Source organism: Lepus europaeus, chromosome 5 (assembly GCF_033115175.1).
Source record: "Lepus europaeus isolate LE1 chromosome 5, mLepTim1.pri, whole genome shotgun sequence".
Classification (NCBI taxonomy): domain Eukaryota; kingdom Metazoa; phylum Chordata; class Mammalia; order Lagomorpha; family Leporidae; genus Lepus; species Lepus europaeus.
Window position 1 is genome coordinate 126,802,086 of NC_084831.1, and position 23,918 is coordinate 126,826,003.

General features: G+C 71.2%; 1 protein-coding gene and 17 non-coding genes across 18 annotated transcripts in view; 11 read left to right on the forward strand and 7 right to left on the reverse strand.

Annotated features, from left to right (window-relative positions):
* The window catches only part of LOC133759252 (low affinity immunoglobulin gamma Fc region receptor III-B-like), a 2,003-nt gene extending 1,728 nt beyond the window's left edge, over positions 1-275 (forward strand). The window contains exon 4 of the mRNA XM_062190189.1: positions 94-275. Within this exon, the coding sequence (XP_062046173.1) occupies positions 94-275 (182 nt within the window). The remainder of the gene's footprint in view (positions 1-93) is intronic.
* Positions 276-552: 277 nt separating this feature from the next.
* Positions 553-624, forward strand: TRNAG-UCC (transfer RNA glycine (anticodon UCC)). The gene has a single exon. It is a non-coding gene; the product is annotated as a tRNA-Gly (tRNA).
* A 327-nt stretch (positions 625-951) lies between these two features.
* TRNAE-CUC (transfer RNA glutamic acid (anticodon CUC)) lies at positions 952-1,023 on the forward strand. The gene has a single exon. It is a non-coding gene; the product is annotated as a tRNA-Glu (tRNA).
* Positions 1,024-4,611: 3,588 nt separating this feature from the next.
* On the reverse strand, positions 4,612-4,694 carry TRNAL-CAG (transfer RNA leucine (anticodon CAG)). Its single transcript has one exon. It is a non-coding gene; the product is annotated as a tRNA-Leu (tRNA).
* Positions 4,695-5,402: 708 nt separating this feature from the next.
* On the forward strand, positions 5,403-5,474 carry TRNAD-GUC (transfer RNA aspartic acid (anticodon GUC)). The gene has a single exon. It is a non-coding gene; the product is annotated as a tRNA-Asp (tRNA).
* Positions 5,475-6,119: 645 nt separating this feature from the next.
* On the forward strand, positions 6,120-6,191 carry TRNAG-UCC (transfer RNA glycine (anticodon UCC)). The gene has a single exon. It is a non-coding gene; the product is annotated as a tRNA-Gly (tRNA).
* Positions 6,192-6,517: 326 nt separating this feature from the next.
* TRNAE-CUC (transfer RNA glutamic acid (anticodon CUC)) lies at positions 6,518-6,589 on the forward strand. The gene has a single exon. It is a non-coding gene; the product is annotated as a tRNA-Glu (tRNA).
* Positions 6,590-10,164: 3,575 nt separating this feature from the next.
* Positions 10,165-10,247, reverse strand: TRNAL-CAG (transfer RNA leucine (anticodon CAG)). The gene has a single exon. It is a non-coding gene; the product is annotated as a tRNA-Leu (tRNA).
* Positions 10,248-10,955: 708 nt separating this feature from the next.
* Positions 10,956-11,027, forward strand: TRNAD-GUC (transfer RNA aspartic acid (anticodon GUC)). The gene has a single exon. It is a non-coding gene; the product is annotated as a tRNA-Asp (tRNA).
* A 644-nt stretch (positions 11,028-11,671) lies between these two features.
* TRNAG-UCC (transfer RNA glycine (anticodon UCC)) lies at positions 11,672-11,743 on the forward strand. Its single transcript has one exon. It is a non-coding gene; the product is annotated as a tRNA-Gly (tRNA).
* Positions 11,744-12,069: 326 nt separating this feature from the next.
* TRNAE-CUC (transfer RNA glutamic acid (anticodon CUC)) lies at positions 12,070-12,141 on the forward strand. The gene has a single exon. It is a non-coding gene; the product is annotated as a tRNA-Glu (tRNA).
* Positions 12,142-14,240: 2,099 nt separating this feature from the next.
* On the reverse strand, positions 14,241-14,311 carry TRNAG-GCC (transfer RNA glycine (anticodon GCC)). The gene has a single exon. It is a non-coding gene; the product is annotated as a tRNA-Gly (tRNA).
* Positions 14,312-15,730: 1,419 nt separating this feature from the next.
* TRNAL-CAG (transfer RNA leucine (anticodon CAG)) lies at positions 15,731-15,813 on the reverse strand. Its single transcript has one exon. It is a non-coding gene; the product is annotated as a tRNA-Leu (tRNA).
* Positions 15,814-16,521: 708 nt separating this feature from the next.
* On the forward strand, positions 16,522-16,593 carry TRNAD-GUC (transfer RNA aspartic acid (anticodon GUC)). The gene has a single exon. It is a non-coding gene; the product is annotated as a tRNA-Asp (tRNA).
* Positions 16,594-17,237: 644 nt separating this feature from the next.
* On the forward strand, positions 17,238-17,309 carry TRNAG-UCC (transfer RNA glycine (anticodon UCC)). The gene has a single exon. It is a non-coding gene; the product is annotated as a tRNA-Gly (tRNA).
* A 2,485-nt stretch (positions 17,310-19,794) lies between these two features.
* On the reverse strand, positions 19,795-19,865 carry TRNAG-GCC (transfer RNA glycine (anticodon GCC)). Its single transcript has one exon. It is a non-coding gene; the product is annotated as a tRNA-Gly (tRNA).
* Positions 19,866-21,286: 1,421 nt separating this feature from the next.
* On the reverse strand, positions 21,287-21,369 carry TRNAL-CAG (transfer RNA leucine (anticodon CAG)). Its single transcript has one exon. It is a non-coding gene; the product is annotated as a tRNA-Leu (tRNA).
* Positions 21,370-23,609: 2,240 nt separating this feature from the next.
* On the reverse strand, positions 23,610-23,680 carry TRNAG-GCC (transfer RNA glycine (anticodon GCC)). The gene has a single exon. It is a non-coding gene; the product is annotated as a tRNA-Gly (tRNA).
* Positions 23,681-23,918: the final 238 nt, after the last annotated feature.

Below are 23,918 nucleotides of genomic sequence, written 5' to 3' on the forward strand. Positions count from 1 at the left end.
CCGGACACGCACCCGTGTTGGGCGCCCAGGGGTCGCTGCTGCGAGCCGCGCGCGAGGAGTTTTCGGGAGCTTCCGCTCGCCCACCGCCGACAGGGCTTGGTGCGCTGGCTGAGCGGGCGCGGACGAGCCGGGGAGCGAGCCTGCGGGTGCGGTCCGTCGCCTGGCCGGACCCCTGGTGCACGAGGGCTTGGACGAGCCAGCTGAGGGCCGACGCGGACACGGATGCGCGCGCCGCCGGGGCCACGCTGGATCCGGAGGCAGGGGCCCGGGAGTAAGGAGACGTGGAGCCGCTGGGCGGAGGCGGGCGCGGGCGCGGGCGCGTGCGCAGACGGGGAAGCGGCTGGCGTGCGTGTGGATGCGCGAGGGCGCGCGCGTGGATCGGGCAGGCGTGCTGGGCTTGGCAGGCGGGGCGCCGGGCGGCCTTGGGGTGGCAGCGGGCAAGTGCGGGCGAGGCGCCCCGTCGGGGCACGGGGGCGGCGGGCGGCGGGCGGCGGGCGGCGGCGCGCTCCGGGCAAGCCGGGCGGCGCGTGGCCAGGCCGCCCGTGGCGAGAGGCGTTGGTGGTATAGTGGTGAGCATAGCTGCCTTCCAAGCAGTTGACCCGGGTTCGATTCCCGGCCAACGCAGCGCGCCCACCTTTTGGCAGAGGCGGGGGTCGTGGCGCTTGGCCGCCCCGGCCGCCCAGGTGCGGCGGACTTGGCTGAGCGCTGCGTGGCAGGGCGTGCGCGGGGCCCAAGAACGGAGGCGCGCCGTGTGTTTTGGAGGTCAGGGCGGATGGCGGGCGGGGGCCCGTGGTGGGCTGGCCCGGGCGGGGCAGCCGGGGGTTGGCCGTGGGAGCAGCGCGGCGGGCCAGGCGCTGCCGCCGCCGCCGCCGCTGGCGCTGGCCCTGCCCATTGGCAGCCAGGCGCCGGCTGCAGCGGGCAGAGGCCCAGGCCAGGCGCGCAGCCCGACGCTCCCTGGTGGTCTAGTGGTTAGGATTCGGCGCTCTCACCGCCGCGGCCCGGGTTCGATTCCCGGTCAGGGAAGCCTTTCTTCTTCCTCGCCGGGCTGTTGGTGCACGCGCGCGCGCACACATGCCAGCCCGCCGCTCCCGCAGCACAGCCCGCCCACTTTTGCACAAGCGCGCAACCAACTGCTTGTGCAACGGGGGCCACGCCCACCCTCCAAGCCCGTGCCCTGCCGGCGCCAGCCCAAGCCCAAGCCCAAGCCCAAGCCCAAGCCCAAGCCCAAGCCCTGCGCCTCTGCCTCCGCGGCCGCCCTCACGTCCTTTTCGCCAGCTGCGCCACCTCAGCACCTTCGGCCGCTCCCCACCTCCAGGCTTCTCGCTGTCCCCCTGCTCCCGCGCCTCCCCTGCCCAGTCCCAAGTGCCCCTGCCAGCCTTTCTCCGCCACTCCTGGGCAGCCAGAACACCCCCAACCTAGAAGTGGCCGCGCGCGCGCGTGCGCAAACACACGTCCACGCGCACACCCAGGACGCCGCAATCCCGGAACAGCCGCTGCCTGCACGCACTCGGGCTCATGTCCTCAGTCACCAGATCACCGCGACCGGCACCAAGCACAGGAGTGCGTGTGCTTCTGCATGCGTGCGCACGCGCGCGCACACACACACACACCCACACCCACACCCACACCCACACCCACACCCACACCCACACCCCGCTGGCTCTCAGCAGACCTAGCACTCCTACCCCCACCCAAGGCAAACTCGCCCCAGCACAGCAAGATGCCTTCTCGGGCTCCCTGCCCTCGCCCTTCTCCACCTGCCTGGGAGTGGCCCGGGCTTCCGTCGCAGCAGCAGTGCCTGTGCCAGGCAAGCCGGCACACACTCTCCCCGGCACACACACACACACACACAGAGGCCACGCCTTCTCTCCCTGCCCGTTGGGCCAGGGGCCAGGTGCCATGTGCCATGCCCTCGTGGGCGAGAGTCACCAGCCCAGGGTGCAATTGCTTTTGGTTTTCCCACCGTGAGCCGATGGATCCAGGCTCCCAGGTGGGCTTGGGGCTTGAACGCGTGGGAGCTGCCCAGAGGGGCCCTGCACTTGGCACCCCTCCCCGCCGCCACCCCCCGGGATGCAGGATGCAGGATGCAGGATGCAGGATGCAGGATGCAGATGCGAGACCAGCCGGCTGGAGAGGGCCGGCAAGCTGGAGGCCTGGGCAATGCCGGCGGCTGGCCATAGGTGAGGGAGCCTCCTCCTCCGGGAGGAGGTGGGAGAGGGCTTGCGGACAGCCCCGAGAGCCGAGACGACAGCCAGCCAGTGTGTGGGGACAAGGTGGAAGGAGAGGGGAGCGGCACACGCTGGCGTTTCACTGTGGGCTCTCTGTGCACGGGAGGGAACCGACCCCCCAGGTGCGGTCCCCGTCGCGGGGACCCCAGGCGCCACGGAGGTGGTAGCACGTCCCAATCCCCGCCTCATCTCTGAGCTCGCTCTCTCTGCGTCCCGACTGACGCCTCGATCCCTGCATGCGGTTCTCCGCCCTACTCTGTGGCGGCTCGGCCCGCGTCAAGTAGCGGCTCAGGCTCCTTGTGCCCACACAGGGCCTCCAAGGCAAGGGCGGAGCTGCCCAGGCGCTTAGGGCAGGTCTCGGGGGCGACAGGCCGACGGGACTGAGAGGGCAGCGTCTCAGGCGTGGAGCCTGGCGCGCGCAGTGGGTTGGGAGGGGCCCCGCCCCGGGCACTGGGGGCGGTGTGTGGGGGCGCGTGGCAGGGCTGGAGTCGGGTGTCCGTTCTGGTGGCTGGCATGCCAAGCAGCCTAGGGCCAGGGCGTGAGCCCCAAACGGGGGCCGGCATCTGTCCAGCAGTCGTGGAAGGGTGCCAAGGCCAGTGGCACGATGGCGGTGGTTGTGAGAGCAGGGTGTGGGGAGGCGAAGCGGCGGGGCTTGGCGGCTCAGCGGCCGGAAGTGCAGCGCGTGGGCCCGAAGTGGGTATCAGGAGAGGCAGAGGCTAGGAAGGAGGCAGGGGTGCGAGGGCTGAAGCGCTGGGCTAGGCGGGGTTCGGCGGCCAGTGGGGCTTGGGAGCGCGTGTGGCAAGAGTGCTGGTGCAAGCGTGGGCAGAGAGGCGGCCGAGGGAGCGGCGCGCGCACAGGCCCCGCTGGGGCTGCCCAAGCAAAAGGGGAGCAGGAGCTGCATGGGCCGGGAATCGAACCCGGGCCTCCCGCGTGGCAGGCGGAGAATTCTACCACTGAACCACCCATGCACCGTCGGTGGGCGACGCCAGGAGCCGCCACAGGCCCGGAGGCTGATCCCCACGAGCTGCTCCATTGCAGCCGCTTTCCGTGGAGCAGGGCGAGCACGCGCAAGCAGAAGGAGCTGCTCCACGCGCCTCTAGGGCCCAGGATGCTTGGCAAGCTGCATAGAGTTAGGATGGGCAGAATGGTTGGTTGGGTGGGTGTGGTGTGGTGTGGTGGTGGTGGGTGGTTAGCCTTGGATGGATGGGTAGGGGTTTTGGAGGGACACACACACACACAGAGAGAGAGAGAGAGAGAGAGAGAGAGAGAGAGCACGCTAGAGAGCAAGAGGCAGGCAGAGAGAGAAAGAGAGAGAAGCACAGAGCTTCAGCTCCTGCTGGGTTGTTGTCCGCATCCCAGGGCACGGGGAAGGAGGGGCGCTGGAGCCCAGAGAGAGCCAGGATGCAGCCAGCCAGACCCGGCCCTCTGCCCAGGTCCCCGTCAGAGCAGGTGACTCGGGGCGGGGCCTGTGTTGGTGGGCTGGGGTGTGAGCCACGGCTGCAACAGGAGCACCGGCTGAAGGTGGGTGGCCGGCCGGAGGGTGGGAGGCGCCGCCACGCTGGGTGGGGTGGGCCTGCCCATGGAGCCCCACCCCCCCCACCCGCCCGTGGGGAGGCGGTCGGTCGCTCGGCGGTTGGTTGGTCGTGGAGGAGAGCCAACGGGTGCAGCTGGGTGACCGCAGGGTGCCTGGGCCTTCGGCCAGCCACCACCCACTGCCCCGGGTGGTTTTCCCGACTGGTGGGCTCTGTGCCTCCTGAGGCAGCTGTGCTGAGGCCGAGAGAGGCGGGGAGCACGGCGTCAGCAAAGGGCTCCGAGGAGCAGGATCCCGGGCAGCGCGCTGTCCCGAGCAGGCAGGCAGGTAGGCAGGCAGGAGGGGGTGTGCGCGGCGAGGGCGAGGAGGTGGGACGCGGCCGAAGGGCTCTGCTCTGGGTGGGCTGGCTGCAGACAGGTGTTTCGGGGACGCTCGGGAGGACTCTGGGCGTGCCGCCTGTCGGTTCAGCGCTCTGGGGCTGGCAGGTGGCGGAGAGAGGTGGAGGAGATCTGGGGACTGGGGCTTGGGAGGCGGAGGGCCGTGAAGGTGCGGAAGGTAGCGGCAGAGGGTGGCGGGAGAGCAGCGGAGGAGCCAGGAAGACTCGGAGGCAGGTGGGTCCGAGGAGTGGTGTCGTGGGGAGAGGGGGGCGGGAGTGCCTGCGCGCTCGGGGCTGTGGGCAGAGGGCAGAGGGCGGAAGGCACGGCTGGCCAGTTGGAGCGGGGGTCCCTGTGGGAGTGCCACGTGTGGGCCGGCAAGGCGGGGTCTCGCTCGCGACGGCTGGAGAGCCGGAGCGGCAGCGGCGTGTTGCACGACGGCTGCGAGGCTGGACTGGGCGTGCCAAAAAGGCATGCTTGTCAGGAGTGGGATTCGAACCCACGCCTCCAGGGGAGACTGCGACCTGAACGCAGCGCCTTAGACCGCTCGGCCATCCTGACGGCGGGCCCGGGTCGCGGGGCCGTTCCCTTGGCTGGGAGAGCGCGCCAGGACTGCGGCCTTGGTCGGTCGCGCCGCCTGGGCCGTGGGCTGCGGTGCCAGGGCGCACGCCGCGGGGCGCGCGGGGCCCGGGGCAGCTCCGCTGGCCGGGGCTTGCAGGGCGCCGCTGCCCGCTTCTGGAGGCCGCACGGGGCATCCGGCAGCGCCCCGGGACGCATCGCAGACGCCCCTCTCCCGAGCGCTGTGGGCCGGGCTGGGCCGCCCGCTCCTCCCAGCCCCGCCCCCGCCCCCGCTCCCGCGTTCAGCCCCGCCCACCGGGTCGTCCCGGTCCTCCTCCTCCTCCTCCTCCTCCTCCTCCTCCTCCTCTCCCTCTGGGCTTTCCTGGTGGTTCTCTTCCTCCTTCCTCCCCGTGCCCCTCCGCTGGCTCTTCTTCCCCCTCCTCTTGCTGCTGCTGCTGCTCTTCCTCATCTTCCTCCTCCTCCTCCCTGGCTTCACCTGGCTCCTCCGGTTGGTTGGTTCTATGCTCCTGGAAGCTACCATGTTGTGGTCCCGGGTCGGGGGTCCACGTGCGGGTGAAGGCAGTAGGTTGTGGGGACCGGGGACGACGGGTGGCGGTTGTCCCTGGAGCCGGTGTGTGGGCGGTGGAGGGCAGGGGTCGGGTGCGGGAGGGCGCAGAGGGGGTCGAGGGGACCCGAGGGTAGCTGCCGCCGTCCTCGTTAGTATAGTGGTGAGTATCCCCGCCTGTCACGCGGGAGACCGGGGTTCGATTCCCCGACGGGGAGGCAAGCCGCCCTTTTTAGCCAGGCGGCGCACGCCGGGCCCCGCACTCCGGCCCCCGCGCGCGGAGCACCAGGGGCCGTGTGGCCTGCGGGCCCCCGGACACGCACCCGTGTTGGGCGCCCAGGGGTCGCTGCTGCGAGCCGCGCGCGAGGAGTTTTCGGGAGCTTCCGCTCGCCCACCGCCGACAGGGCTTGGTGCGCTGGCTGAGCGGGCGCGGACGAGCCGGGGAGCGAGCCTGCGGGTGCGGTCCGTCGCCTGGCCGGACCCCTGGTGCACGAGGGCTTGGACGAGCCAGCTGAGGGCCGACGCGGACACGGATGCGCGCGCCGCCGGGGCCACGCTGGATCCGGAGGCAGGGGCCCGGGAGTAAGGAGACGTGGAGCCGCTGGGCGGAGGCGGGCGCGGGCGCGGGCGCGTGCGCAGACGGGGAAGCGGCTGGCGTGCGTGTGGATGCGCGAGGGCGCGCGCGTGGATCGGGCAGGCGTGCTGGGCTTGGCAGGCGGGGCGCCGGGCGGCCTTGGGGTGGCAGCGGGCAAGTGCGGGCGAGGCGCCCCGTCGGGGCACGGGGGCGGCGGGCGGCGGGCGGCGGGCGGCGGCGCGCTCCGGGCAAGCCGGGCGGCGCGTGGCCAGGCCGCCCGTGGCGAGAGGCGTTGGTGGTATAGTGGTGAGCATAGCTGCCTTCCAAGCAGTTGACCCGGGTTCGATTCCCGGCCAACGCAGCGCGCCCACCTTTTGGCAGAGGCGGGGGTCGTGGCGCTTGGCCGCCCGGCCGCCCAGGTGCGGCGGACTTGGCTGAGCGCTGCGTGGCAGGGCGTGCGCGGGGCCCAAGAACGGAGGCGCGCCGTGTGTTTTGGAGGTCAGGGCGGATGGCGGGCGGGGGCCCGTGGTGGGCTGGCCCGGGCGGGGCAGCCGGGGGTTGGCCGTGGGAGCAGCGCGGCGGGCCAGGCGCTGCCGCCGCCGCCGCCGCTGGCGCTGGCCCTGCCCATTGGCAGCCAGGCGCCGGCTGCAGCGGGCAGAGGCCCAGGCCAGGCGCGCAGCCCGACGCTCCCTGGTGGTCTAGTGGTTAGGATTCGGCGCTCTCACCGCCGCGGCCCGGGTTCGATTCCCGGTCAGGGAAGCCTTTCTTCTTCCTCGCCGGGCTGTTGGTGCACGCGCGCGCGCACACATGCCAGCCCGCCGCTCCCGCAGCACAGCCCGCCCACTTTTGCACAAGCGCGCAACCAACTGCTTGTGCAACGGGGCCACGCCCACCCTCCAAGCCCGTGCCCTGCCGGCGCCAGCCCAAGCCCAAGCCCAAGCCCAAGCCCAAGCCCAAGCCCAAGCCCTGCGCCTCTGCCTCCGCGGCCGCCCTCACGTCCTTTTCGCCAGCTGCGCCACCTCAGCACCTTCGGCCGCTCCCCACCTCCAGGCTTCTCGCTGTCCCCCTGCTCCCGCGCCTCCCCTGCCCAGTCCCAAGTGCCCCTGCCAGCCTTTCTCCGCCACTCCTGGGCAGCCAGAACACCCCCAACCTAGAAGTGGCCGCGCGCGCGCGTGCGCAAACACACGTCCACGCGCACACCCAGGACGCCGCAATCCCGGAACAGCCGCTGCCTGCACGCACTCGGGCTCATGTCCTCAGTCACCAGATCACCGCGACCGGCACCAAGCACAGGAGTGCGTGTGCTTCTGCATGCGTGCGCACGCGCGCGCACACACACCCACACCCACACCCACACCCACACCCACACCCACACCCCGCTGGCTCTCAGCAGACCTAGCACTCCTACCCCCACCCAAGGCAAACTCGCCCCAGCACAGCAAGATGCCTTCTCGGGCTCCCTGCCCTCGCCCTTCTCCACCTGCCTGGGAGTGGCCCGGGCTTCCGTCGCAGCAGCAGTGCCTGTGCCAGGCAAGCCGGCACACACTCTCCCCGGCACACACACACACACACACAGAGGCCACGCCTTCTCTCCCTGCCCGTTGGGCCAGGGGCCAGGTGCCATGTGCCATGCCCTCGTGGGCGAGAGTCACCAGCCCAGGGTGCAATTGCTTTGGTTTTCCCACCGTGAGCCGATGGATCCAGGCTCCCAGGTGGGCTTGGGGCTTGAACGCGTGGGAGCTGCCCCAGAGGGGCCCTGCACTTGGCACCCCTCCCCGCCGCCACCCCCCGGGATGCAGGATGCAGGATGCAGGATGCAGGATGCAGGATGCAGATGCGAGACCAGCCGGCTGGAGAGGGCCGGCAAGCTGGAGGCCTGGGCAATGCCGGCGGCTGGCCATAGGTGAGGGAGCCTCCTCCTCCGGGAGGAGGTGGGAGAGGGCTTGCGGACAGCCCCGAGAGCCGAGACGACAGCCAGCCAGTGTGTGGGGACAAGGTGGAGGAGAGGGGAGCGGCACACGCTGGCGTTTCACTGTGGGCTCTCTGTGCACGGGAGGGAACCGACCCCCCAGGTGCGGTCCCCGTCGCGGGGACCCCAGGCGCCACGGAGGTGGTAGCACGTCCCAATCCCCGCCTCATCTCTGAGCTCGCTCTCTCTGCGTCCCGACTGACGCCTCGATCCCTGCATGCGGTTCTCCGCCCTACTCTGTGGCGGCTCGGCCCGCGTCAAGTAGCGGCTCAGGCTCCTTGTGCCCACACAGGGCCTCCAAGGCAAGGGCGGAGCTGCCCAGGCGCTTAGGGCAGGTCTCGGGGGCGACAGGCCGACGGGACTGAGAGGGCAGCGTCTCAGGCGTGGAGCCTGGCGCGCGCAGTGGGTTGGGAGGGGCCCCGCCCCGGGCACTGGGGGCGGTGTGTGGGGGCGCGTGGCAGGGCTGGAGTCGGGTGTCCGTTCTGGTGGCTGGCATGCCAAGCAGCCTAGGGCCAGGGCGTGAGCCCCAAACGGGGGCCGGCATCTGTCCAGCAGTCGTGGAAGGGTGCCAAGGCCAGTGGCACGATGGCGGTGGTTGTGAGAGCAGGGTGTGGGGAGGCGAAGCGGCGGGGCTTGGCGGCTCAGCGGCCGGAAGTGCAGCGCGTGGGCCCGAAGTGGGTATCAGGAGAGGCAGAGGCTAGGAAGGAGGCAGGGGTGCGAGGGCTGAAGCGCTGGGCTAGGCGGGGTTCGGCGGCCAGTGGGGCTTGGGAGCGCGTGTGGCAAGAGTGCTGGTGCAAGCGTGGGCAGAGAGGCGGCCGAGGGAGCGGCGCGCGCACAGGCCCCGCTGGGGCTGCCCAAGCAAAAGGGGAGCAGGAGCTGCATGGGCCGGGAATTGAACCCGGGCCTCCCGCGTGGCAGGCGAGAATTCTACCACTGAACCACCCATGCACCGTCGGTGGGCGACGCCAGGAGCCGCCACAGGCCCGGAGGCTGATCCCCACGAGCTGCTCCATTGCAGCCGCTTTCCGTGGAGCAGGGCGAGCACGCGCAAGCAGAAGGAGCTGCTCCACGCGCCTCTAGGGCCCAGGATGCTTGGCAAGCTGCATAGAGTTGAGGATGGGCAGAATGGTTGGTTGGGGTGGGTGTGGTGTGGTGTGGTGGTGGTGGTGGTTAGCCTTGGATGGATGGGTAGGGTTTTGGAGGGACACACACACACACAGAGAGAGAGAGAGAGAGAGAGAGAGAGAGAGAGAGAGCACGCTAGAGAGCAAGAGGCAGGCAGAGAGAGAAAGAGAGAGAAGCACAGAGCTTCAGCTCCTGCTGGGTTGTTGTCCGCATCCCAGGGCACGGGGAAGGAGGGGCGCTGGAGCCCAGAGAGAGCCAGGATGCAGCCAGCCAGACCCGGCCCTCTGCCCAGGTCCCCGTCAGAGCAGGTGACTCGGGGCGGGGCCTGTGTTGGTGGGCTGGGGTGTGAGCCACGGCTGCAACAGGAGCACCGGCTGAAGGTGGGTGGCCGGCCGGAGGGTGGGAGGCGCCGCCACGCTGGGTGGGGTGGGCCTGCCCATGGAGCCCCACCCCCCCCACCCGCCCGTGGGGAGGCGGTCGGTCGCTCGGCGGGTTGGTTGGTCGTGGAGGAGAGCCAACGGGTGCAGCTGGGTGACCGCAGGGTGCCTGGGCCTTCGGCCAGCCACCACCCACTGCCCCGGGTGGTTTTCCCGACTGGTGGGCTCTGTGCCTCCTGAGGCAGCTGTGCTGAGGCCGAGAGAGGCGGGAGCACGGCGTCAGCAAAGGGCTCCGAGGAGCAGGATCCCGGGCAGCGCGCTGTCCCGAGCAGGCAGGCAGGTAGGCAGGCAGGAGGGGGTGCGCGGCGAGGGCGAGGAGGTGGGACGCGGCCGAAGGGCTCTGCTCTGGGTGGGCTGGCTGCAGACAGGTGTTTCGGGGACGCTCGGGAGGACTCTGGGCGTGCCGCCTGTCGGTTCAGCGCTCTGGGGCTGGCAGGTGGCGGAGAGAGGTGGAGGAGATCTGGGGACTGGGGCTGGGAGGCGGAGGGCCGTGAAGGTGCGGAAGGTAGCGGCAGAGGGTGGCGGGAGAGCAGCGGAGGAGCCAGGAAGACTCGGAGGCAGGTGGGTCCCGAGGAGTGGTGTCGTGGGGAGAGGGGGGCGGGAGTGCCTGCGCGCTCGGGGCTGTGGGCAGAGGGCAGAGGGCGGAAGGCACGGCTGGCCAGTTGGAGCGGGGTCCCTGTGGGAGTGCCACGTGTGGGCCGGCAAGGCGGGGTCTCGCTCGCGACGGCTGGAGAGCCGGAGCGGCCAGCGGCGTGTTGCACGACGGCTGCGAGGCTGGACTGGGCGTGCCAAAAAGGCATGCTTGTCAGGAGTGGGATTCGAACCCACGCCTCCAGGGGAGACTGCGACCTGAACGCAGCGCCTTAGACCGCTCGGCCATCCTGACGGCGGGCCGGGTCGCGGGGCCGTTCCCTTGGCTGGGAGAGCGCGCCCAGGACTGCGGCCTTGGTCGGTCGCGCCGCCTGGGCCGTGGGCTGCGGTGCCAGGGCGCACGCCGCGGGGCGCGCGGGGCCCGGGGCAGCTCCGCTGGCCGGGGCTTGCAGGGCGCCGCTGCCCGCTTCTGGAGGCCGCACGGGGCATCCGGCAGCGCCCCGGGACGCATCGCAGACGCCCCTCTCCCGAGCGCTGTGGGCCGGGCTGGGCCGCCCGCTCCTCCCAGCCCCGCCCCCGCCCCCGCTCCCGCGTTCAGCCCCGCCCACCGGGTCGTCCCGGTCCTCCTCCTCCTCCTCCTCCTCCTCCTCCTCCTCCTCTCCCTCTGGGCTTTCCTGGTGGTTCTCTTCCTCCTTCCTCCCCGTGCCCCTCCGCTGGCTCTTCTTCCCCCTCCTCTTGCTGCTGCTGCTGCTCTTCCTCATCTTCCTCCTCCTCCTCCCTGGCTTCACCTGGCTCCTCCGGTTGGTTGGTTCTATGCTCCTGGAAGCTACCATGTTGTGGTCCCGGGTCGGGGGTCCACGTGCGGGTGAAGGCAGTAGGTTGTGGGGACCGGGGACGACGGGTGGCGGTTGTCCCTGGAGCCGGTGTGTGGGCGGTGGAGGGCAGGGGTCGGGTGCGGGAGGGCGCAGAGGGGGTCGAGGGGACCCGAGGGTAGCTGCCGCCGTCCTCGTTAGTATAGTGGTGAGTATCCCCGCCTGTCACGCGGGAGACCGGGGTTCGATTCCCCGACGGGGAGGCAAGCCGCCCTTTTTAGCCAGGCGGCGCACGCCGGGCCCCGCACTCCGGCCCCCGCGCGCGGAGCACCAGGGGCCGTGTGGCCTGCGGGCCCCGGACACGCACCCGTGTTGGGCGCCCAGGGGTCGCTGCTGCGAGCCGCGCGCGAGGAGTTTTCGGGAGCTTCCGCTCGCCCACCGCCGACAGGGCTTGGTGCGCTGGCTGAGCGGGCGCGGACGAGCCGGGGAGCGAGCCTGCGGGTGCGGTCCGTCGCCTGGCCGGACCCCTGGTGCACGAGGGCTTGGACGAGCCAGCTGAGGGCCGACGCGGACACGGATGCGCGCGCCGCCGGGGCCACGCTGGATCCGGAGGCAGGGGCCCGGGAGTAAGGAGACGTGGAGCCGCTGGGCGGAGGCGGGCGCGGGCGCGGGCGCGTGCGCAGACGGGGAAGCGGCTGGCGTGCGTGTGGATGCGCGAGGGCGCGCGCGTGGATCGGGCAGGCGTGCTGGGCTTGGCAGGCGGGGCGCCGGGCGGCCTTGGGGTGGCAGCGGGCAAGTGCGGGCGAGGCGCCCCGTCGGGGCACGGGGGCGGCGGGCGGCGGGCGGCGGGCGGCGGCGCGCTCCGGGCAAGCCGGGCGGCGCGTGGCCAGGCCGCCCGTGGCGAGAGGCGTTGGTGGTATAGTGGTGAGCATAGCTGCCTTCCAAGCAGTTGACCCGGGTTCGATTCCCGGCCAACGCAGCGCGCCCACCTTTTGGCAGAGGCGGGGGTCGTGGCGCTTGGCCGCCCGGCCGCCCAGGTGCGGCGGACTTGGCTGAGCGCTGCGTGGCAGGGCGTGCGCGGGGCCCAAGAACGGAGGCGCGCCGTGTGTTTTGGAGGTCAGGGCGGATGGCGGGCGGGGGCCCGTGGTGGGCTGGCCCGGGCGGGGCAGCCGGGGGTTGGCCGTGGGAGCAGCGCGGCGGGCCAGGCGCTGCCGCCGCCGCCGCCGCTGGCGCTGGCCCTGCCCATTGGCAGCCAGGCGCCGGCTGCAGCGGGCAGAGGCCCAGGCCAGGCGCGCAGCCCGACGCTCCCTGGTGGTCTAGTGGTTAGGATTCGGCGCTCTCACCGCCGCGGCCCGGGTTCGATTCCCGGTCAGGGAAGCCTTTCTTCTTCCTCGCCGGGCTGTTGGTGCACGCGCGCGCGCACACATGCCAGCCCGCCGCTCCCGCAGCACAGCCCGCCCACTTTTGCACAAGCGCGCAACCAACTGCTTGTGCAACGGGGCCACGCCCACCCTCCAAGCCCGTGCCCTGCCGGCGCCAGCCCAAGCCCAAGCCCAAGCCCAAGCCCAAGCCCAAGCCCAAGCCCTGCGCCTCTGCCTCCGCGGCCGCCCTCACGTCCTTTTCGCCAGCTGCGCCACCTCAGCACCTTCGGCCGCTCCCCACCTCCAGGCTTCTCGCTGTCCCCCTGCTCCCGCGCCTCCCCTGCCCAGTCCCAAGTGCCCCTGCCAGCCTTTCTCCGCCACTCCTGGGCAGCCAGAACACCCCCAACCTAGAAGTGGCCGCGCGCGCGCGTGCGCAAACACACGTCCACGCGCACACCCAGGACGCCGCAATCCCGGAACAGCCGCTGCCTGCACGCACTCGGGCTCATGTCCTCAGTCACCAGATCACCGCGACCGGCACCAAGCACAGGAGTGCGTGTGCTTCTGCATGCGTGCGCACGCGCGCGCACACACACCCACACCCACACCCACACCCACACCCACACCCACACCCACACCCACACCCCGCTGGCTCTCAGCAGACCTAGCACTCCTACCCCCACCCAAGGCAAACTCGCCCCAGCACAGCAAGATGCCTTCTCGGGCTCCCTGCCCTCGCCCTTCTCCACCTGCCTGGGAGTGGCCCGGGCTTCCGTCGCAGCAGCAGTGCCTGTGCCAGGCAAGCCGGCACACACTCTCCCCGGCACACACACACACACACACAGAGGCCACGCCTTCTCTCCCTGCCCGTTGGGCCAGGGGCCAGGTGCCATGTGCCATGCCCTCGTGGGCGAGAGTCACCAGCCCAGGGTGCAATTGCTTTGGTTTTCCCACCGTGAGCCGATGGATCCAGGCTCCCAGGTGGGCTTGGGGCTTGAACGCGTGGGAGCTGCCCCAGAGGGGCCCTGCACTTGGCACCCCTCCCCGCCGCCACCCCCCGGGATGCAGGATGCAGGATGCAGGATGCAGGATGCAGGATGCAGATGCGAGACCAGCCGGCTGGAGAGGGCCGGCAAGCTGGAGGCCTGGGCAATGCCGGCGGCTGGCCATAGGTGAGGGAGCCTCCTCCTCCGGGAGGAGGTGGGAGAGGGCTTGCGGACAGCCCCGAGAGCCGAGACGACAGCCAGCCAGTGTGTGGGGACAAGGTGGAGGAGAGGGGAGCGGCACACGCTGGCGTTTCACTGTGGGCTCTCTGTGCACGGGAGGGAACCGACCCCCCAGGTGCGGTCCCCGTCGCGGGGACCCCAGGCGCCACGGAGGTGGTAGCACGTCCCAATCCCCGCCTCATCTCTGAGCTCGCTCTCTCTGCGTCCCGACTGACGCCTCGATCCCTGCATGCGGTTCTCCGCCCTACTCTGTGGCGGCTCGGCCCGCGTCAAGTAGCGGCTCAGGCTCCTTGTGCCCACACAGGGCCTCCAAGGCAAGGGCGGAGCTGCCCAGGCGCTTAGGGCAGGTCTCGGGGGCGACAGGCCGACGGGACTGAGAGGGCAGCGTCTCAGGCGTGGAGCCTGGCGCGCGCAGTGGGTTGGGAGGGGCCCCGCCCCGGGCACTGGGGGCGGTGTGTGGGGGCGCGTGGCAGGGCTGGAGTCGGGTGTCCGTTCTGGTGGCTGGCATGCCAAGCAGCCTAGGGCCAGGGCGTGAGCCCCAAACGGGGGCCGGCATCTGTCCAGCAGTCGTGGAAGGGTGCCAAGGCCAGTGGCACGATGGCGGTGGTTGTGAGAGCAGGGTGTGGGGAGGCGAAGCGGCGGGGCTTGGCGGCTCAGCGGCCGGAAGTGCAGCGCGTGGGCCCGAAGTGGGTATCAGGAGAGGCAGAGGCTAGGAAGGAGGCAGGGGTGCGAGGGCTGAAGCGCTGGGCTAGGCGGGGTTCGGCGGCCAGTGGGGCTTGGGAGCGCGTGTGGCAAGAGTGCTGGTGCAAGCGTGGGCAGAGAGGCGGCCGAGGGAGCGGCGCGCGCACAGGCCCCGCTGGGGCTGCCCAAGCAAAAGGGGAGCAGGAGCTGCATGGGCCGGGAATCGAACCCGGGCCTCCCGCGTGGCAGGCGAGAATTCTACCACTGAACCACCCATGCACCGTCGGTGGGCGACGCCAGGAGCCGCCACAGGCCCGGAGGCTGATCCCCACGAGCTGCTCCATTGCAGCCGCTTTCCGTGGAGCAGGGCGAGCACGCGCAAGCAGAAGGAGCTGCTCCACGCGCCTCTAGGGCCCAGGATGCTTGGCAAGCTGCATAGAGTTGAGGATGGGCAGAATGGTTGGTTGGGGTGGGTGTGGTGTGGTGTGGTGGTGGTGGTGGTTAGCCTTGGATGGATGGGTAGGGTTTTGGAGGGACACACACACACACAGAGAGAGAGAGAGAGAGAGAGAGAGAGAGAGAGAGAGAGCACGCTAGAGAGCAAGAGGCAGGCAGAGAGAGAAAGAGAGAGAAGCACAGAGCTTCAGCTCCTGCTGGGTTGTTGTCCGCATCCCAGGGCACGGGGAAGGAGGGGCGCTGGAGCCCAGAGAGAGCCAGGATGCAGCCAGCCAGACCCGGCCCTCTGCCCAGGTCCCCGTCAGAGCAGGTGACTCGGGGCGGGGCCTGTGTTGGTGGGCTGGGGTGTGAGCCACGGCTGCAACAGGAGCACCGGCTGAAGGTGGGTGGCCGGCCGGAGGGTGGGAGGCGCCGCCACGCTGGGTGGGGTGGGCCTGCCCATGGAGCCCCACCCCCCCCACCCGCCCGTGGGGAGGCGGTCGGTCGCTCGGCGGGTTGGTTGGTCGTGGAGGAGAGCCAACGGGTGCAGCTGGGTGACCGCAGGGTGCCTGGGCCTTCGGCCAGCCACCACCCACTGCCCCGGGTGGTTTTCCCGACTGGTGGGCTCTGTGCCTCCTGAGGCAGCTGTGCTGAGGCCGAGAGAGGCGGGAGCACGGCGTCAGCAAAGGGCTCCGAGGAGCAGGATCCCGGGCAGCGCGCTGTCCCGAGCAGGCAGGCAGGTAGGCAGGCAGGAGGGGGTGCGCGGCGAGGGCGAGGAGGTGGGACGCGGCCGAAGGGCTCTGCTCTGGGTGGGCTGGCTGCAGACAGGTGTTTCGGGGACGCTCGGGAGGACTCTGGGCGTGCCGCCTGTCGGTTCAGCGCTCTGGGGCTGGCAGGTGGCGGAGAGAGGTGGAGGAGATCTGGGGACTGGGGCTGGGAGGCGGAGGGCCGTGAAGGTGCGGAAGGTAGCGGCAGAGGGTGGCGGGAGAGCAGCGGAGGAGCCAGGAAGACTCGGAGGCAGGTGGGTCCCGAGGAGTGGTGTCGTGGGGAGAGGGGGGCGGGAGTGCCTGCGCGCTCGGGGCTGTGGGCAGAGGGCAGAGGGCGGAAGGCACGGCTGGCCAGTTGGAGCGGGGTCCCTGTGGGAGTGCCACGTGTGGGCCGGCAAGGCGGGGTCTCGCTCGCGACGGCTGGAGAGCCGGAGCGGCCAGCGGCGTGTTGCACGACGGCTGCGAGGCTGGACTGGGCGTGCCAAAAAGGCATGCTTGTCAGGAGTGGGATTCGAACCCACGCCTCCAGGGGAGACTGCGACCTGAACGCAGCGCCTTAGACCGCTCGGCCATCCTGACGGCGGGCCGGGTCGCGGGGCCGTTCCCTTGGCTGGGAGAGCGCGCCCAGGACTGCGGCCTTGGTCGGTCGCGCCGCCTGGGCCGTGGGCTGCGGTGCCAGGGCGCACGCCGCGGGGCGCGCGGGGCCCGGGGCAGCTCCGCTGGCCGGGGCTTGCAGGGCGCCGCTGCCCGCTTCTGGAGGCCGCACGGGGCATCCGGCAGCGCCCCGGGACGCATCGCAGACGCCCCTCTCCCGAGCGCTGTGGGCCGGGCTGGGCCGCCCGCTCCTCCCAGCCCCGCCCCCGCCCCCGCCCCCGCGTTCAGCCCCGCCCACCGGGTCGTCCCGGTCCTCCTCCTCCTCCTCCTCCTCCTCCTCCTCCTCCTCTCCCTCTGGGCTTTCCTGGTGGTTCTCTTCCTCCTTCCTCCCCGTGCCCCTCCGCTGGCTCTTCTTCCCCCTCCTCTTGCTGCTGCTGCTGCTCTTCCTCATCTTCCTCCTCCTCCTCCCTGGCTTCACCTGGCTCCTCCGGTTGGTTGGTTCTATGCTCCTGGAAGCTACCATGTTGTGGTCCCGGGTCGGGGGTCCACGTGCGGGTGAAGGCAGTAGGTTGTGGGGACCGGGGACGACGGGTGGCGGTTGTCCCTGGAGCCGGTGTGTGGGCGGTGGAGGGCAGGGGTCGGGTGCGGGAGGGCGCAGAGGGGGTCGAGGGGACCCGAGGGTAGCTGCCGCCGTCCTCGTTAGTATAGTGGTGAGTATCCCCGCCTGTCACGCGGGAGACCGGGGTTCGATTCCCCGACGGGGAGGCAAGCCGCCCTTTTTAGCCAGGCGGCGCACGCCGGGCCCCGCACTCCGGCCCCCGCGCGCGGAGCACCAGGGGCCGTGTGGCCTGCGGGCCCCGGACACGCACCCGTGTTGGGCGCCCAGGGGTCGCTGCTGCGAGCCGCGCGCGAGGAGTTTTCGGGAGCTTCCGCTCGCCCACCGCCGACAGGGCTTGGTGCGCTGGCTGAGCGGGCGCGGACGAGCCGGGGAGCGAGCCTGCGGGTGCGGTCCGTCGCCTGGCCGGACCCCTGGTGCACGAGGGCTTGGACGAGCCAGCTGAGGGCCGACGCGGACACGGATGCGCGCGCCGCCGGGGCCACGCTGGATCCGGAGGCAGGGGCCCGGGAGTAAGGAGACGTGGAGCCGCTGGGCGGAGGCGGGCGCGGGCGCGGGCGCGTGCGCAGACGGGGAAGCGGCTGGCGTGCGTGTGGATGCGCGAGGGCGCGCGCGTGGATCGGGCAGGCGTGCTGGGCTTGGCAGGCGGGGCGCCGGGCGGCCTTGGGGTGGCAGCGGGCAAGTGCGGGCGAGGCGCCCCGTCGGGGCACGGGGGCGGCGGGCGGCGGGCGGCGGGCGGCGGCGCGCTCCGGGCAAGCCGGGCGGCGCGTGGCCAGGCCGCCCGTGGCGAGAGGCGTTGGTGGTATAGTGGTGAGCATAGCTGCCTTCCAAGCAGTTGACCCGGGTTCGATTCCCGGCCAACGCAGCGCGCCCACCTTTTGGCAGAGGCGGGGGTCGTGGCGCTTGGCCGCCCGGCCGCCCAGGTGCGGCGGACTTGGCTGAGCGCTGCGTGGCAGGGCGTGCGCGGGGCCCAAGAACGGAGGCGCGCCGTGTGTTTTGGAGGTCAGGGCGGATGGCGGGCGGGGGCCCGTGGTCGGCTGGCCCGGGCGGGGCAGCCGGGGGTTGGCCGTGGGAGCAGCGCGGCGGGCCAGGCGCTGCCGCCGCCGCCGCCGCTGGCGCTGGCCCTGCCCATTGGCAGCCAGGCGCCGGCTGCAGCGGGCAGAGGCCCAGGCCAGGCGCGCAGCCCGACGCTCCCTGGTGGTCTAGTGGTTAGGATTCGGCGCTCTCACCGCCGCGGCCCGGGTTCCATTCCCTGTCTGGGAAGCCTTTCTTCTTCCTCGCCGGGCTGTTGGTGCACGCGCGCGCGCACACATGCCAGCCCGCCGCTCCCGCAGCACAGCCCGCCCACTTTTGCACAAGCGCGCAACCAACTGCTTGTGCAACGGGGCCACGCCCACCCTCCAAGCCCGTGCCCTGCCGGCGCCAGCCCAAGCCCAAGCCCAAGCCCAAGCCCAAGCCCAAGCCCAAGCCCAAGCCCTGCGCCTCTGCCTCCGCGGCCGCCCTCACGTCCTTTTCGCCAGCTGCGCCACCTCAGCACCTTCGGCCGCTCCCCACCTCCAGGCTTCTCGCTGTCCCCCTGCTCCCGCGCCTCCCCTGCCCAGTCCCAAGTGCCCCTGCCAGCCTTTCTCCGCCACTCCTGGGCAGCCAGAACACCCCCAACCTAGAAGTGGCCGCGCGCGCGCGTGCGCAAACACACGTCCACGCGCACACCCAGGACGCCGCAATCCCGGAACAGCCGCTGCCTGCACGCACTCGGGCTCATGTCCTCAGTCACCAGATCACCGCGACCGGCACCAAGCACAGGAGTGCGTGTGCTTCTGCATGCGTGCGCACGCGCGCGCACACACACACACACCCACACCCACACCCACACCCACACCCCGCTGGCTCTCAGCAGACCTAGCACTCCTACCCCCACCCAAGGCAAACTCGCCCCAGCACAGCAAGATGCCTTCTCGGGCTCCCTGCCCTCGCCCTTCTCCACCTGCCTGGGAGTGGCCCGGGCTTCCGTCGCAGCAGCAGTGCCTGTGCCAGGCAAGCCGGCACACACTCTCCCCGGCACACACACACACACACACAGAGGCCACGCCTTCTCTCCCTGCCCGTTGGGCCAGGGGCCAGGTGCCATGTGCCATGCCCTCGTGGGCGAGAGTCACCAGCCCAGGGTGCAATTGCTTTGGTTTTCCCACCGTGAGCCGATGGATCCAGGCTCCCAGGTGGGCTTGGGGCTTGAACGCGTGGGAGCTGCCCCAGAGGGGCCCTGCACTTGGCACCCCTCCCCGCCGCCACCCCCCGGGATGCAGGATGCAGGATGCAGGATGCAGGATGCAGGATGCAGATGCGAGACCAGCCGGCTGGAGAGGGCCGGCAAGCTGGAGGCCTGGGCAATGCCGGCGGCTGGCCATAGGTGAGGGAGCCTCCTCCTCCGGGAGGAGGTGGGAGAGGGCTTGCGGACAGCCCCGAGAGCCGAGACGACAGCCAGCCAGTGTGTGGGGACAAGGTGGAGGAGAGGGGAGCGGCACACGCTGGCGTTTCACTGTGGGCTCTCTGTGCACGGGAGGGAACCGACCCCCCAGGTGCGGTCCCCGTCGCGGGGACCCCAGGCGCCACGGAGGTGGTAGCACGTCCCAATCCCCGCCTCATCTCTGAGCTCGCTCTCTCTGCGTCCCGACTGACGCCTCGATCCCTGCATGCGGTTCTCCGCCCTACTCTGTGGCGGCTCGGCCCGCGTCAAGTAGCGGCTCAGGCTCCTTGTGCCCACACAGGGCCTCCAAGGCAAGGGCGGAGCTGCCCAGGCGCTTAGGGCAGGTCTCGGGGGCGACAGGCCGACGGGACTGAGAGGGCAGCGTCTCAGGCGTGGAGCCTGGCGCGCGCAGTGGGTTGGGAGGGGCCCCGCCCCGGGCACTGGGGGCGGTGTGTGGGGGCGCGTGGCAGGGCTGGAGTCGGGTGTCCGTTCTGGTGGCTGGCATGCCAAGCAGCCTAGGGCCAGGGCGTGAGCCCCAAACGGGGGCCGGCATCTGTCCAGCAGTCGTGGAAGGGTGCCAAGGCCAGTGGCGCGATGGCGGTGGTTGTGAGAGCAGGGTGTGGGGAGGCGAAGCGGCGGGGCTTGGCGGCTCAGCGGCCGGAAGTGCAGCGCGTGGGCCCGAAGTGGGTATCAGGAGAGGCAGAGGCTAGGAAGGAGGCAGGGGTGCGAGGGCTGAAGCGCTGGGCTAGGCGGGGTTCGGCGGCCAGTGGGGCTTGGGAGCGCGTGTGGCAAGAGTGCTGGTGCAAGCGTGGGCAGAGAGGCGGCCGAGGGAGCGGCGCGCGCACAGGCCCCGCTGGGGCTGCCCAAGCAAAAGGGGAGCAGGAGCTGCATGGGCCGGGAATCGAACCCGGGCCTCCCGCGTGGCAGGCGAGAATTCTACCACTGAACCACCCATGCACCGTCGGTGGGCGACGCCAGGAGCCGCCACAGGCCCGGAGGCTGATCCCCACGAGCTGCTCCATTGCAGCCGCTTTCCGTGGAGCAGGGCGAGCACGCGCAAGCAGAAGGAGCTGCTCCACGCGCCTCTAGGGCCCAGGATGCTTGGCAAGCTGCATAGAGTTGAGGATGGGCAGAATGGTTGGTTGGGGTGGGTGTGGTGTGGTGTGGTGTGGTGGTGGTGATGGTTAGCCTTGGATGGATGGGTAGGGTTTTGGAGGGACACACACACACACACAGAGAGAGAGAGAGAGAGAGAGAGAGAGAGAGAGCGCTAGAGAGCAAGAGGCAGGCAGAGAGAGAAAGAGAGAGAAGCACAGAGCTTCAGCTCCTGCTGGGTTGTTGTCCGCATCCCAGGGCACGGGGAAGGAGGGGCGCTGGAGCCCAGAGAGAGCCAGGATGCAGCCAGCCAGACCCGGCCCTCTGCCCAGGTCCCCGTCAGAGCAGGTGACTCGGGGCGGGGCCTGTGTTGGTGGGCTGGGGTGTGAGCCACGGCTGCAACAGGAGCACCGGCTGAAGGTGGGTGGCCGGCCGGAGGGTGGGAGGCGCCGCCACGCTGGGTGGGGTGGGCCTGCCCATGGAGCCCCACCCCCCCACCCGCCCGTGGGGAGGCGGTCGGTCACTCCGCGGGTTGGTTGGTCGTGGAGGAGAGCCAACGGGTGCAGCTGGGTGACCGCAGGGTGCCTGGGCCTTCGGCCGGCCACCGCCCACTGCCCCGGGTGGTTTTGCCGACTGGTGGGCTCTGTGCCTCCTGAGGCAGCTGTGCTGAGGCCGAGAGAGGCGGGAGCACGGCGTCAGCAAAGGGCTCCGAGGAGCAGGATCCCGGGCAGCGCGCTGTCCCGAGCAGGCAGGCAGGCAGGCACGCGGGCAGGCGGGGGTGCGCGGCGAGGGCGAGGAGGTGGGACGCGGCCGAAGGGCTCTGCTCTGGGTGGGCTGGCTGCAGACAGGTGTTTCGGGGACGCTCGGGAGGACTCTGGGCGTGCCGCCCGTCGGTTCAGCGCTCTGGGGCTGGCAGGTGGCGGAGAGAGGTGGAGGAGATCTGGGGACTGGGGCTGGGAGGCGGAGGGCCGTGAAGGTGCGGAAGGTAGCGGCAGAGGGTGGCGGGAGAGCAGCGGAGGAGCCAGGAAGACTCGGAGGCAGGTGGGTCCCGAGGAGTGGTGTCGTGGGGAGAGGGGGGCGGGAGTGCCTGCGCGCTCGGGGCTGTGGGCAGAGGGCAGAGGGCGGAAGGCACGGCTGGCCAGTTGGAGCGGGGTCCCTGTGGGAGTGCCACGTGTGGGCCGGCAAGGCGGGGTCTCGCTCGCGACGGCTGGAGAGCCGGAGCGGCCAGCGGCGTGTTGCACGACGGCTGCGAGGCTGGACTGGGCGTGCCAAAAAGGCATGCTTGTCAGGAGTGGGATTCGAACCCACGCCTCCAGGGGAGACTGCGACCTGAACGCAGCGCCTTAGACCGCTCGGCCATCCTGACGGCGGGCCGGGTCGCGGGGCCGTTCCCTTGGCTGGGAGAGCGCGCCCAGGACTGCGGCCTTGGTCGGTCGCGCCGCCTGGGCCGTGGGCTGCGGTGCCAGGGCGCACGCCGCGGGGCGCGCGGGGCCCGGGGCAGCTCCGCTGGCCGGGGCTTGCAGGGCGCCGCTGCCCGCTTCTGGAGGCCGCACGGGGCATCCGGCAGCGCCCCGGGACGCATCGCAGACGCCCCTCTCCCGAGCGCTGTGGGCCGGGCCGGGCCGCCCGCTCCTCCCAGCCCCGCCCCCGCCCCCGCTCCCTCCAAGCCCGTGCCCTGCCAGCCCAAGCCCAAGCCCAAGCCCAAGCCCAAGCCCAAGCCCAAGCCCTGCGCCTCTGCCCCCGCGGCCGCCCTCACGTCCTTTTCGCCAGCTGCGCCACCTCAGCACCTTCGGCCGCTCCCCACCTCCAGGCTTCTCGCTGTCCCCCTGCTCCCGCGCCTCCCCTGCCCAGTCCCAAGTGCCCCTGCCAGCCTTTCTCCGCCACTCCTGGGCAGCCAGAACACCCCCAACCTAGAAGTGGCCGCGCGCGCGCGTGCGCAAACACACGTCCACGCGCACACCCAGGTCGCCGCAATCCCGGAACAGCCGCTGCCTGCACGCACTCGGGCTCATGTCCTCAGTCACCAGATCACCGCGACCGGCACCAAGCACAGGAGTGCGTGTGCTTCTGCATGCGTGCGCACGCGCGCGCACACACACACACACCCACACCCACACCCACACCCACACCCACACCCCGCTGGCTCTCAGCAGACCTAGCACTCCTACCCCCACCCAAGGCAAACTCGCCCCAGCACAGCAAGATGCCTTCTCGGGCTCCCTGCCCTCGCCCTTCTCCACCTGCCTGGGAGTGGCCCGGGCTTCCGTCGCAGCAGCAGTGCCTGTGCCAGGCAAGCCGGCACACACTCTCCCCGGCACACACACACACACACACAGAGGCCACGCCTTCTCTCCCTGCCCGTTGGGCCAGGGGCCAGGTGCCATGTGCCATGCCCTCGTGGGCGAGAGTCACCAGCCCAGGGTGCAATTGCTTTGGTTTTCCCACCGTGAGCCGATGGATCCAGGCTCCCAGGTGGGCTTGGGGCTTGAACGCGTGGGAGCTGCCCCAGAGGGGCCCTGCACTTGGCACCCCTCCCCGCCGCCACCCCCCGGGATGCAGGATGCAGGATGCAGGATGCAGGATGCAGGATGCAGATGCGAGACCAGCCGGCTGGAGAGGGCCGGCAAGCTGGAGGCCTGGGCAATGCCGGCGGCTGGCCATAGGTGAGGGAGCCTCCTCCTCCGGGAGGAGGTGGGAGAGGGCTTGCGGACAGCCCCGAGAGCCGAGACGACAGCCAGCCAGTGTGTGGGGACAAGGTGGAGGAGAGGGGAGCGGCACACGCTGGCGTTTCACTGTGGGCTCTCTGTGCACGGGAGGGAACCGACCCCCCAGGTACGGTCCCCGTCGCGGGGACCCCAGGCGCCACGGAGGTGGTAGCACGTCCCAATCCCCGCCTCATCTCTGAGCTCGCTCTCTCTGCGTCCCGACTGACGCCTCGATCCCTGCATGCGGTTCTCCGCCCTACTCTGTGGCGGCTCGGCCCTCGTCAAGTAGCGGCTCAGGCTCCTTGTGCCCACACAGGGCCTCCAAGGCAAGGGCGGAGCTGCCCAGGCGCTGAGGGCAGGTCTCGGGGGCGACAGGCCGACGGGACTGAGAGGGCAGCGTCTCAGGCGTGGAGCCTGGCGCGCGCAGTGGGTTGGGAGGGGCCCCGCCCCGGGCACTGGGGGCGGTGTGTGGGGGCGCGTGGCAGGGCTGGAGTCGGGTGTCCGTTCTGGTGGCTGGCATGCCAAGCAGCCTAGGGCCAGGGCGTGAGCCCCAAACGGGGGCCGGCATCTGTCCAGCAGTCGTGGAAGGGTGCCAAGGCCAGTGGCGCGATGGCGGTGGTTGTGAGAGCAGGGTGTGGGGAGGCGAAGCGGCGGGGCTTGGCGGCTCAGCGGCCGGAAGTGCAGCGCGTGGGCCCGAAGTGGGTATCAGGAGAGGCAGAGGCTAGGAAGGAGGCAGGGGTGCGAGGGCTGAAGCGCTGGGCTAGGCGGGGTTCGGCGGCCAGTGGGGCTTGGGAGCGCGTGTGGCAAGAGTGCTGGTGCAAGCGTGGGCAGAGAGGCGGCCGAGGGAGCGGCGCGCGCACAGGCCCCGCTGGGGCTGCCCAAGCAAAAGGGGAGCAGGAGCTGCATGGGCCGGGAATCGAACCCGGGCCTCCCGCGTGGCAGGCGAGAATTCTACCACTGAACCACCCATGCACCGTCGGTGGGCGACGCCAGGAGCCGCCACAGGCCCGGAGGCTGATCCCCACGAGCTGCTCCATTGCAGCCGCTTTCCGTGGAGCAGGGCGAGCACGCGCAAGCAGAAGGAGCTGCTCCACGCGCCTCTAGGGCCCAGGATGCTTGGCAAGCTGCATAGAGTTGAGGATGGGCAGAATGGTTGGTTGGGGTGGGTGTGGTGTGGTGTGGTGTGGTGGTGGTGATGGTTAGCCTTGGA